Here is a 13,794-nt window from a genome sequence, read left to right as displayed (position 1 = left end):
ATTTAACTGGCAGCAGCAGGACACACTCAAAAATGAGGACATGACCTGGAGGCATATTTGTTGCAATGAAACGGGAAAACATGTAGATTATAATGAACACAGATTAAAAAACCCAAACACACACACACACAAAAAAAGGAAAAACAGAAAAAATGCTGGCTAATCAAACTGTTAGCATCCAACAAAAGACAACTGTTATTTTTCCCTCTGAAGATCTGAGGAATATACAATGCTTCTCTGCTTCCCCAATAAATAATTGTAGGGCTTTCAACTAAAATGCACTATTAGCGGAGTGTAGTGACTACTTACCTAAGCAATTTTGCTTATGGATACAGTCTGCCTGATTCTCTCAATACATAATTTCACAGAAATTATGCCAATTATTTTGTCCACCAGGCTTTGAATTTTGTAAATGTACAATTCAAGCACAATATAAGAGAGTAGTGGGAATAAAAGGGAAAACGTTCTTTAAAGAAGTTTTTGGAAAAAAGAACATCAGCAACAAGTTTTCTGACAATAAAGCTTCGTTTTGCCTCAATACAAGTATTTTTACTACATAAAAGATTCATACTACTTCAGTTGGGCTCCCCACCCATGCTGGAAGGAACATCTCAAGCTCTCTTAATACTGATTGTGGAGTGGCAGGGCACACTCAGGTCAGCAATTCTGATCAGATATACCCTTCCCCACTGACTATCAAAGGAATGTAAGCACACATGTTTCTAACTTCAGCACCTCAGATGGAAGGCAGATTGGATGTGCTGTACCCAGGCCAAAGTCTGTAACAAGACTCTCGTTACGGAGTAGTAAAAATATATGTATAAACAGGGTAGTAAATATATATATCTATAAATATTACTTAAGTGTAATGTAAATGTACATCTCCTTTATACGTAGTAATTACCTTTCCTGTTACGAATTCCTTCTCATCACCAATGCTACTGCCATAAGATAAATTCAACAACCAAGCGGGAAAATTAAGAGCAACTTTTGTCATTTAGGTATCAACAAATTGTAGAAGGAGGACATACAAGAAGAACTAATGGTTTTATGACAAAGTAAAGTAAGTTCCCCACCAAAAACAATGAATAAGAAATTCTGAATCTACTACCTTACCCCAAATAAAGACATATAAGACTATCAGAAAGCTTAGGAGCAAAAGTTGCAATGAAACTTGCCTTTTACTTGAGGGCATTATCCCTCACACAGTAACATCAATGGAAAGACATCCACCCATGTCAGCCAGTGGCAAGTCACATGGCACACAGCAGCCCTGTCTCCTACCTGTTTGCACAGCTTACAGCTCTCAAGGCTGTACAAAAGAGACAGTTGATTTCTTTATTTTTATAGCTTGAAAGCAAACTTCAAGGCTGAAAAACCTCAAATATTTGCAGATTGATACAAGTCATAGCACTCCTTGCCTGTGTCTCCTCTTTCAATCTGAAAAGAAAATCCAGCCTCCCCTGCTTATATGTAAGGAAGACCTGAGCTCCTACATCGTGTATGTTCAGTGTAAAAGATTTCTTAGAGTCATTCAAAAGCATGACAAGACTCTCTCAGCTCTTTCTCCTTCTCAAAGTCTTTCTGTTCAATAAGGAACCAAAAATTATATACTTGTTTTAGTTTGTTTAATATTAAACAAGAGCATAAAGAAGCAGAAATGAAAGTAGAAACTTTGATGTCCTTAGCCAGCACTTAGTTGACACTGTAATATTGAATTCAGCCTCCAACCATTTGGGATAAAGATCTGTTCAAAAGCAAAACTGGGACAACAGGGAATTTCAAAGCCTCCTTTTAGAAAGAGAGTCTTCCATTTTGGGTAAGACTTTACATTATGGGTGTAGCTGTAGTCAGTCCTGTGCAGTGCTAATGGGAATTCACAATGAAACCAATCTCCCTCTATAATTAAATCCCAAGAAAGAATATTCCTAAGGTAATTTCATAGGAGTATAAAACATAGCTGGGCATGATGTCCGCTTCTGGTTTTAAACTACTTCATGGGTGCACTGAGACACAGCTTATACATACAGCAAAATTCATTGTGGCATCACCTCCTGCAAACCCAGAGATCCAGGCAAGAGAACCTAGAGAACTACTGAACTGACCAGATGGAGATACTGCCTGTAGCTTAAGGTGTGCTGAACTTCCCCTTGGACTCCATTGATCAGCCTGGCTAGATCACCACTGATTGTAACAGAGCTTTGACAGGAACTTTCCATAAAGACACAGACAGGAAATGGACATTTATTTGCTTTGGTGCAAAATCACAATGTGTGCCCAAGATATCCCCACTCAGAAGCAGGAGACACAGCAGAAACTACTGTGTGTAGCAGAAACTACCACCACCCCGTCAAATACCTCTGAAGAAAGCTCACGCTTGTCCTGCCAAGCCACTGGGAATTCCTACTTTCAGTACTCAAACTGTGCTCAAACATCTCCTATTTTCACTCTGCTCTGTCATCACTGCTTCATCTGTGCCTCGTATCATATTCCTGCAACCACAAGTGCCAAACCCCAGACACCTTTGCAAGTCCTGTTCCCCAGCATCATACTGACACAGGAAGACATCTACCTAACAGGTCTAAGTAGGGAGTGAGAAGCAAGACTGCAAATTAACATACACAGAAATCACTGCATCAAGATTAAAATCTGACTATAAAACAGACAAGTTTTGCCTGTGTGCTGTGCCTCTGTCCTGTGTTTCCAAGACCCTAGAAAATCTTCAGTCTGTGCAAGTCCATTTTAACATCTAAAACCTCTGAAGCCAGAGAAGAATGCAAGGGTAAAATAAAAGCCAATCTCCAGTATATGAATACCATTATACACATTTTTAGCATACCAGGCAATATTCTTCCAATAAGAGCATCTAGCAACCAGAAGGACTCCTCTTCATTCTTTGTAATAAGAATCAGGTATCCAGCTATGAAGTTCATGCCCTGAAATAGAAATATGGGTTTTAAGATGCATGCACGTAAGAATTGCTAGTTTATTTCTTTTGATTAAAGGGTAAATTACTTCACTTCTATAAAGGGGGCATATTAAATAAAATCTACTAATAAAGGCCACCAGTTGCGTAAGATGTTAAACCTGCATGACTACAGCTAACAATAATTATTAACAAAGATCAAGGAGAGGAAAATTAAAAGAAAAAGCTTAGTAGTCTATAATATACCTTCCTTTTTTTTTTTTTTATCCCTGTCCCAATGTAACTGAAAACTGCTTTCACCAGAACCAAAACACAGCTGTATTAGATGTGCAGTACTAACACAATACACCTGAAGCAGACAGCACAGCTGCAGGAGAATGAAGAATGCCTGACACACCCTTTACTCAAAAAGTTGCAGCTTCAGCAGCTTTTACAAGCTGCTGCTGCATAACTCAAATGACTGTATACAAATAATTTGCTTCCATAATAGCTCCAGTATTCCTCAGGCTAGTCAGTGACTGGCCACTACTGCTCCTACCTTTCAATACGCAAAAGGAGGTGAGTACTGGGAGGTGGGATCATTGGAAAAGCTATCAGAAAGTTTGTGAAGATGGTCAGGTCATGACTGGCCAAAGTCCGACGGTGCAATTTTCGAAACTGCTACTGACACTGACTGAAGAAGTGGCTTACAGAGCACACAGGTCACGAACTGATAGTCCCTGTAAACACACTGCCTTGGTCTCAGGCACTTGTTTTCTTGTATCCACCATAACACTGCTAAGTTATGGCAGTATTACTGATTTATGCGCACAGCAGTCCACTTCCTTAAGCATTTTTAAGTATGCCTTCTCCATCACAAACAAACTGACACCCATAACAACATAGCACAACAATGCAACAATAGACACCAGCTGCCTCTGAGGTGCAAGCCCCCACCCCCGAGTCTTTCTAACCTAACAGAAAATTATCTTTAAACATTTACAGACTATGAAGGCTGGTGGTGGTTACATCACCTTCTTCAGTTTCATCCCTTTCTTTGGCCTTCTTCTTGCTGTTCTCTCTCTCCCTCTGACTGGACTCCTCCAGCACATCTATCACCACCAGCAGCACCACCACTGTCTCTCGTTATCCTGCAGTGCTGCCAGTTGTGGCTGTGAGCCAGACTACAGTTACCAAAAAGAACACTTTTAAGCCTCTGGAAGCTACAACTTCCTCTCTGAACTGAGATCACATTTCTTGCATTCAACAGACTTGACTCATCTGTCCCACCTTGGAAGGCCTTGCAACACCCCCAGAACATGGAACTATTAGGACACTGCATCTTTTCCAGTGCTTCCTTTCCAAGCCTTGAGTCACTACAGGAGTTACACAAATGGCTTGTACAGACCATGCACAGCCTTACATGGTGCCTAGCCTTCTAGTTAGGAAGGCAACTACTTGTTTCCATGCTGACAGCTAGCTTAGTAATCGCATATACAGTGACAAGAGACTGGCATTTAACACAGCACACACAAAATCCTACTCTGGAGTGTATGGTCTCAGGACACTGAATTTTGCTGGCCACACCAGGGTACACTACACCACACCACCGTCACAGCATGACAATGCACAGCCTAATACACTCCCAGAGGGGAGACTTAAATGTGCCACAAATGCACTAGAATTATGGAAAGACCCTCTGAAGAGCCTTCAGTCAGTAAAAGCTCTGCAAAGCACTAACAGTGAAAAATTGACTACCCTCCCAGCTTTCTAGTGTTAAAGGGTTTCTCTTATCATGACAGTGCATTACTGTGTCTATCTTGATGAAGTCTGCTGCTTCACTAGCAAAAAAGATGATTTCCTAGAACTTCGCTTGATTGACAATGTGCTTTGGAAAGCAGATGTTGACCTTTGGTTTATGTTCTACTTATTTAGCCAGAAAAGATAACATTCATCCTGTGATGAGATCAGAGATGAAAAGAAATCACATAAGGCTTTCTAAATAATCTTCTCTCATCTCCACTGTCCATAATGCCAAGTTAAAATGCAATGACTAGCCCCTTAAACAGCTAATGTACTAAAGCTTTTTAGTAACGTTTGGACATACATTCTGGGTTGAAGCTAGCATGGTTTAGAAGCTGTGTATGTTTGTGGGTATTACTACCTCTATATAGGAGCTTGACACTTGCAAAAGAGAGTATCCATAATTCTACCCCTTCTGGTAAAGTATTACAATTATATTTTAATACACAATATTGAGAATAATAAAAATAATTCATCTTTTACTCCTATTCTTCAAATAATTTCTGTACTAAAACTGGTTGGGATATACAAAATTTTTTTAGTGACTTTAGTCTAGGTTTAAGTCCCTCTAAGTCTTTTCCTCTCCAGATTTCAATAAATATAATTCATATTCTTTCAACTTTGGAACAGTTGTATTTACTGTACTAACTTTCCCAGTTACCAGGAGGTATAGGTTAACACTCATACCTCTAGTGAGGATGAGGAGGACTTAAGTGAAAAAACATATTTTGCTCATGACAGTTCCTGCTTCTTTATGATACTTAAAGATGGCCACATTTTCCTTGACTGTCATAAATCAGCTTTTATCTTCTTTGTGCCCCGTAGGAAGCTTTACAGCATTTGGCAATGATGGCAGGAACTTTTTTTGAGCTGCTATCTACGCAGTATCAGGTTGAATTTCAAAAGAAAATTTCTTCCTACTTGCATGTCTATACTGGGAGATGGCACCAAACAAATGGTGTACATACACATCACACACACACACCCCCCAACTACATGACATGGCATCAGTGCTGGTCTTCTGCATTTTGAAAAATGTGACAGTGAAAACAAAGGCAACTCAGATCTCATGATGCCTCATACATAACAAGGACTGTTCTGGGAAAGATGGCAGGAAGGACAGAGGGAAAGGCAAGGTCACTTTGTCTTCCTCTCCAGCACACTTGATACAACCAGGTGTGATAAAACATTTATTTTGCAGCTAATAAATGGAGCCAAACATGATCAAGCCAGCTAAAAAAAGGCCACAGAGAAACTCACAAGGACATTTGAATTTGCCTGAAGCCAATTCATTTCCACACATTCTCCAGGCCATTCTAAAAACAGACATAGTTTATGGATCTGCTTCTAAAAACACACATTCAAATGGACAAGAAACACTGCTGAAATGCAGCGTTGTTTAAAAAACAGTCATTACATACCTGACAATAGCCTACTGCTTTATTATGATGCCCATATGCTACCAACACGTTGTAGAGTACATGCTGCAAACACGGATCAGCAGTTTTGCGGAATTTTACATTATCTGGAAATGTTCTGTTCATGTCTAGATGAGATCACAATTAAGAGTAGTTCCCTCCTCCACTTTCCAAACAAACTTACAGTTCTCTGAAGTGCAACTGACACTTCACTATGGTTCACTAAACTAGTTTTGGTGGATTAATTTTAAGAAACAGCTTTACCTCCATTGTGGCTAAAAGGTCATCTGCATTCAAGGACAGTAATCTATTCCCCAAAAAATTAAACCTATTAGTGCACAGAAATCAATTTCAAGCAGGATTAAAGAAATTCTGCAGATTGGACTCTCCCAATGTCTGACTGCAAAGACTTCAAAGCGAAGAAAGCAAACCAGACATTTAGACTGACAGAAACAACACATACCAAATTGATCTGGCCAAGTGACATGAAATAAGCTGTGCCTCTAGGAAATCATGTTCTCCTAACAAACCAGAAGAACTTTCAATTGACTTTTCGGTGAACTTCTACCAAACAAACAGTTCCAAACAGCTAAAAAACAGCCCTTTTCTTGCAGCTGGTGACTTCCGCTTAAAATCACCTTCTGAAAGTTGTTTTGTTTTTTTTAAGTTTCTCTGTGATGTGACCATGAAAAATGTTGTTTGTTCATTGGTGCAAGATCACCAATAAGGAGAGTGATTTTTGATATCCAAGCAGCAGAGCACATCCCACATGCTTCAAGCTCAATCCTAAACTGAGTAAGGACCATGCAATTACTGACATTTCAAAACAGTCATTTCTTCCAGACCAACCATGATATAGTAGGACTCATCTCTCCTTACAAAGGTCTAAGAATGAGACACACAGGTTTGGTCTAGTTGCCCAGAACTTCCTTTAGTTTTTGGAAAGGGACAGGCAGTGTTGATTTTTGGCCTGCTTCACTCTATAAAGAGAGAACCCAAGGCCACTAGTCCAGACTTGTGCATCCGATTTTTAGAAGTTTAAGTTGGGGAGAAAAATCCTATTCAAAAGTAACCAATGATTTTCAAGACTTATTAATAAAATACAAACAGTTGTTTTGTTTACATTTAATGACAAAAACAAATTGGGTTAAAGTTAATAAATAAAATTAGTAACAGCACTACTGTACAGATATCTATGTCCTAAGACTTATCACTTCTTATCAGGCCTTTCCTCCATATAGGAAGAAGTCTGTTACAGCTTTGACACAAAACTGAGCTGTAAGTAAACAAAGGAAGAAAGCTCCCCAAAATCACAAGTAGTGTAATGAAAGTCACAAGTATTAAAAAACTATCACATTAATCACTAGCTCTTCCTTTTAAAGTGAAAAAGTCATTTACAGAAATGTGTGGGTAGGGAAATATTTCACTTCACCTCTCATGTGACTGAAAAGAAAAACACAAGGAAAAAGACAATTTTAAAAAGGACTTGAGCAGCAGCCAGTTATAGGATAAATACGTTTGTTGTGTTTCTTCTTGGTACAAAAAAGCAGCACAGTTATTTGCATAATCGAAATTCATTGTTTATTAAAGTACATGCTGGATGTTACAGAAAAGATCAATACTGACATTTCACTTATGGCTCTTCCCTTCAGCTATGCAGACAAGGATGAGGGGGGAGTACGAGAAGTCCATCATATACAGAGCAGAGACTACTCAAACCAAACTCATCTTTAATTTTACAACCTAAGGAAGGCCTGCAGTTGAGAGAATCTGTTCCAATTTGCTTTCTCATTGTAGGAAGTCTTCCCCAATTTTATGAAGGATTTAAAGCTTTTCTTTATATTTAGTAACAGTATTTTAGTTTGAGGAGAAGGGATGGGGACAAAAACAAGATACAAGAGCTAGAAGTCTTTACCCTTAATGGAAGATATGGGGCACGGCTTCACTGGATTCCTTGTGCCAGATTATCACCCTGAGTGCACCAAGAGCAGGGGGTCCCACTTCCTCCCAATTCTCCCCTTTTTGTGCCATTTGCATGCTCTCCCCCTTTTCCTCCAGCTCTGAGGCTCCTCTGACTGCAGTGTAAAGGAAGTTAACTCGCTCCTCAAGTGCACACAAACTCATGTTTTACCATACTATGAGACGACTGCCAGAGATGACTTGAAGCAAACTGCAGCAGCAGGTGAGAGCTGTTCATTTGACTTGAGCGCTTACCCCCACTTTAATACCCCTGTCCCCAGAGGAGACATCCAAACACCTCCTCTCACTCCATGCAGCCCACCTGACCTGCTAGCCATTAATCTGATTCATTCTTGATAGACGTTAGTGTCCAAAGGAACACAGCCTCAAACTAGCCCAGTTTGGGGGGAAAAAATAATCAGAATTGTTTTCAAGCAGGGAAATGAATGTTAGAAGTTTATACTGCTAGATAAACCCCCAAACTATGACCATCTTGTGGTTGTGTGCAGCTCTGCTGGCTATAACTAAACTAGGTATAGGAGCATGGGACCAGGAAGAAGGCCACAGAGAAAAGCTAGCTACTCCTCTGTGGGTAAATTCCAAATAAATCCCAATAGCATTTATTTTTCAGATGATCTTTCAGCACTGTGAGGTGACAGTGTTATGCTGCTGTGAAACAAAACCAACAGCTTTCCTCTCCTGTTGATTTATCTCTGTGCAACAACTGTGAGAAGACCACTGGATTTTTAATTCCCTTGCACAGGTCTGCAGTATTTCTACCCCCTCATTCAGTAATACAAACATAGGCAGAAAGCCACAGTAGCCTCAGTTTAGAAATCAGACATCTATTTTGGTACCTGAAATAACAATTGTTGATGCTGTTGCTAGAGCAAAGAGATTTAAGTGTGCAGTTCAGAAAACGAATGCTTTTGTACCAGTCTTGTGCCTTTTATATTTAAGGGTACTTCAAAAGTCAGACACCTACTAGTCAGCCTTCTTCATCTTGCTATCTCATCCTTTCTGTTCTTACCTTCAGAACCAGGTGCTTCCCACTCCCAGACACAGTGCCCAGTAAATTACACAACATCCTCTACTCCACTTACAGTCACTCCTTTGACATCTGTAACTTGTGTCTGCTCTGAATAGCTTCCAGACAGGTAATATTTTTTTTGCTCTACTGCAACCCTCCAGAATGATGAAGTTAGGTCATCAACTACAATTTGGAAAAATAATATACTGAAAGGGTACTTTTAATTTGTTAAAACTGGATAGTTAGGACTCATCTTCAAATTGTTCTCTGCAACACCTGGAACTAGAAATTCTTTTGGATGCTTGGAGTTTTTTTGTTGTTTGAGTTAAGGTCAAGTTTGCTATCAACTAAAACCAGGGAAACTGAGCCTGACACCTCCCACTGCCAGCACCAAGTAACAGTTTGACAGCTTGCAGCAATCCAGAAAGCAAAGAGGGCTTGCATTTCCTACAAAAGAACAATAATGCCACTGTATAAATCTGAGAAGCACCTACATAAATTTCATTCCCCTTCATCTTCAAAAGGGGACATCAGAATCGGAAAAAGCAAAGAAGAGAACGGCAACAAGGAGGATCACAGGTATGAAATGGCTACCATACCTAGTATAAAACAAGGTGGATGATAGCTTCTTAGTTTGGAGGGAGATGCTTATAAGCAAGACATCACAAATCTGTAAAATTATGAGCAAAATGTATTATGTAAAAAAAAAGAGCAGTCAGAGGGGTTTTTGTGAATTTTTTCCCCATCCAGTGTTATTAACTACAAGCATATGGCATATTACTTAGGAACTCCCCAAACCACAGACAACTGGAGACTTGGAAAACATGCTGAACATCACTATACACTTTACTCCTCCAGTTCTTCCTTTAGTTGTTCTAGTAGACAAAAGACCAGATGAGGTAGTGGTTTGGATATGACCTGATATGGCTTCTCTCACAGAGAGCAGCAAAACTGACACTGCTGTTTCCCTTGCTCTTGCAAGGTTAAACGCCCTAAACTCACGTGAAAATTCCCAATCTTCATTAATCGTATAACACCATTTAGAGAAGCTTATTGGTGTGTTGATGGTAAAATACTCACTGTCTCCAGTGAAGTGGCAATGGCTACTGTTTGACTTATTTTTTGAACCCATAAACTTAACTAAGATCTTGCAACTACTATCCAGTCCACAGAGTCAGATCTTTACACCAGCAGTCATGCAGTGAGGCATGGTATCAGGGGACTGACTGATAAATATCAGACCCTGAGTTTCACAGCATCTACAGCTCCTCCTCATGAAACAGAAGTGAAAACATGGATATTAGCTGCGCGTGCATGCAAAAGGACTTGCAGACAGATATACTTACTATGAAATTCAGTGGCCCAGCCTAAGCAGGGCTTACTGCAAGGAAGCTATATCAGCTTAAACCCCAGCCTTTCTGTAGCCAGCGTGTAGCCTTTGCATTAGGAGGACAGCTACATTTCATCCTGCCAACATCATTTGTCCTACTAAACTTTACTATAATAGGGCATGAACAACAAAGTGCAGTAGGAATGCATGCCCTTCTAAATCTGTACAGAAATCAAGCCATGAAAATTTCCATCAAAATTTAGAGACCTGCATTCTTTAAGCTCTTACTTTTATATTTAGAGTAAGAAGCCTGCTCTCTTCTACATCTGTCTTTCTTAAGTAAGAAAACAAAACAAACTCATAAACCAAAATTAGCAATAAAGCCCACCAGTTAAGAATCCGCAAGTTAAAGGGCAAATATGGTGAAGGAACTGTTCAGATTCATTTAGCTGAAAGACTTTTATTGCTATTAATAATCAAATTTTTCTTTTAAGATTAGACCATTTCTCCACACAGTATCCTGCACTTTTTAACCTGATGATATCCCATTAAAGAAACTCCCATATTGAAAATCAGTTCCAAACATACATGAAAACAGTTTGGAGCTTCTGGGCATGTAAAAGAAACAGGACACATTGGGTCTTACACGTATTTTAAATTGAATTTGAAATAAAGTCTTTGGTTGGTGTTGTCCTGCTGCCCCTCCCCCTAAACAAAAAGCAAGCATGGTTGCTGTTTTCTTGTTTTAAACCGCAGCATTGTCCTGGGCTAACTTTACAGCCACACCACAGGACTAAATACAGCACAACTGCCTAAAAATTTTGGAAACTGCAGACATGAAAAGTGAATGGCAGCAAGATTACACATCTTCCTTTAGTTTACTATTAAAAACAACTACAGTGATGGGAAAACGCCACAGGCAGAAACAAAACTAATGTCAGGCAACAATTCACACTGAATCAGCCTTTAGCTAAGGCCCAGTATAAAATCTGCACAGTTAACAGCAGCGTGAAGTATATTAAACATGAAGTTTCCATCCACCTTAAGTACTTTGCTCTTTCTGTGCCTTGTATATTCACATTATTTCTTCCTTTCTGAAGAGACATCTATCACTCTGGAGTCCAAGGTCCTCTTTTTATTCCCTCACCTCTTCCAATAAAACCCTCCAACCTATTGTTCTTTATCCCTTCCCTCACTTGCTACTTGTTAGCTTTCTCTCCTCCAGTTTTCCAGTCAATGCAGTAACTCTTTCGAAACTTTATTTCCTTCATAATTCACACATGGTTCTTTATCTTCTTATATTATTTTTCCTTCCCCACAAAAATATTTTTCATGTATTAACTGTGTGAAAAGCCACCTACTGTCATGCCATGACCCTTCATCTCATTGTCTAGTACTGGAAAAGAAATTGTTTGCAACTCCACCTTGCAGCAATTGTACCCCAGCTGAACACAGTTTGATCCTTCTCCAGGTCCTTTCCCACACTGGCTTTGGAAAGTCATCTTAGTAGCTCCCCTGTATTCATAGTTATAGCTCTGCTGTTTCTACTTCTGACCAGGATATGAGCCTGAAGATTTCTGGCTAGTCTTCATATTTATAGCAACATCAAAGTTTATGCTCCAAAACACCTTACTAAGGTGTGTAGTCCCAAAAGCCCACAGTGCTGCTGATGTTGCAGGGAGAGGCAGAGAAGAAACTGCATAAACCAAAAAGTGTTCAGATGTTTATCCAACTAGAATTAAAAAAAGTCCATAAAGCAGGAACTTTAACTACCTGTCTTTTTGAAGAGGAGAAAGATGACAAGCACACCTGCCATTCTAACAGAACCACCTCAGCACTGTGCTTGTCCAGAGCACAGCCCAACCTTGTGACTCATTAACTGGGCATTTCAGCAAATTATCAGTTTCTCTACAAAAGCTCTGCTGCAGCAGGTTGAAAAGTTTCAGGACAAATATCAGTTACATCAAACTGCTACTTGCTTGTCCTTCCCTACTGCCTCTTTCAAACACCCAGTGGGCCAGTCTAAAGACTGGTTGCCTTAATACCCTGTCACCAACACTGGCCACTGATCAAAAGTTCACAGACAGTGCATATGAAACTGGATTAGTAAAGGAGGGTTATTTTTCCTCCTACACTTGCCTTCTGTCAGGGATTTACATTTAGTGTTCAGTATTTCATGCACCATCCCTCAGTTTGCCAAATTCCTGTTTAAACCAGTTCATACTTCTGGCCTCAGCACCACCCTCCAGTAACACAAGTGCCACAATTCAGTGATACACTAAACCTGCAGCATGGCAAATTTCATTCACTGTCCTTGGTTCTTGTATTACAAAAAACAAGTAACAATTGCTCCCCATTCACCCTTTCTACACCATTTATAATTCATACAGCTCAATCAGCAGCTTTTCTTCAGCAGTCTTTCCTCAGGCTGAAATCCAAGCCTACTTCACCTGCCTCATACAGACATATGGACTGTACCACGTCTTCAATCATGCCTGCTGCTCTGCCAATGTCCTACTGGGACAGAAGTAAGGAGAAACAGACCCAAAGGCAGGTCTCGTTGTACATAACTCTTCCGTCTCTTAGGAGATGACACAGTAATATCTTCTATGTTTGTTCTCTGTTCCTTCCCAAGTAACTTCTTGTCTTCCTTAATGCTTTTGACCACACAATGAACCTGGAAAGATCTATACTGGGAAAGAGCTTATGGCTAATCTAATTTATACGTTAATTCAGCACTTAAACCACTACTACAGAAATGTAGGTTTTCCATGACATAAATTGATCCCTAACATTTAAGGACATAGGACAGATAAACATGGATAAAAAGTGTTATCAAGACAATAACCTGTTTTGATTGCTTCAACCAGCTTGTCATTCTTCTCTCCTTCAAGCAGTCTGTGGTAATACCCAGGGTTTTGTTCCATGTTGGCTTGGGCCCCACTCACAATCATCCAGATCAATGCACGGTGTTCATTGGGGATGCCTTTCCTGATATATCTTTTTACTGCAAAACAAGAAGTTTGGCAATTAAAAATATATAAATAAAATTTCCATCTCTATTTTTCTTTTGGAAATGAGCAACAGAAGGTTCAGAAGTCATAGAACTCTTGACTAGACATTATTAAGCTTTCTCTCCTATGCATTTCCTTCTCAGCTACATAGTATATTTTAGATTCACTACTAAGTTCTTGCCACTAAGACTCCCCACACAGATCTTCAGACCCAGGCTTTCCTCCCTCCTTTATTTTCCCTTTAGGATTTTGAATCCCTTCCTCTTCTCACCTTTCCAGATGGAGATACAAATAGCAAAGTTTCTCCTTGATCTTTGTCCTTTATCATTCAGATG

General features: G+C 39.7%; 1 protein-coding gene across 1 annotated transcript in view; it reads right to left on the bottom strand.

The window, feature by feature from the left end:
* The window catches only part of GRTP1 (growth hormone regulated TBC protein 1), a 34,454-nt gene that overhangs the window by 14,860 nt on the left and 5,800 nt on the right, over positions 1 to 13,794 (bottom strand). Inside the window, exons 2-4 of the mRNA XM_010010894.1 lie at positions 13,294 to 13,452; positions 6,130 to 6,254; positions 2,840 to 2,936 (exon numbers count right to left, since the gene is read on the bottom strand). Coding sequence (XP_010009196.1) covers positions 2,840 to 2,936; positions 6,130 to 6,254; positions 13,294 to 13,399 — 328 coding nt within the window. The 5' untranslated portion in view covers positions 13,400 to 13,452. The remainder of the gene's footprint in view (positions 1 to 2,839; positions 2,937 to 6,129; positions 6,255 to 13,293; positions 13,453 to 13,794) is intronic.

Source organism: Nestor notabilis, unplaced genomic scaffold, assembly GCF_000696875.1.
Source record: "Nestor notabilis isolate BGI_N333 unplaced genomic scaffold, ASM69687v1 scaffold21803, whole genome shotgun sequence".
NCBI lineage: Eukaryota > Metazoa > Chordata > Aves > Psittaciformes > Psittacidae > Nestor > Nestor notabilis.
This window is presented reverse-complemented; position numbering and strand designations above follow the sequence as displayed.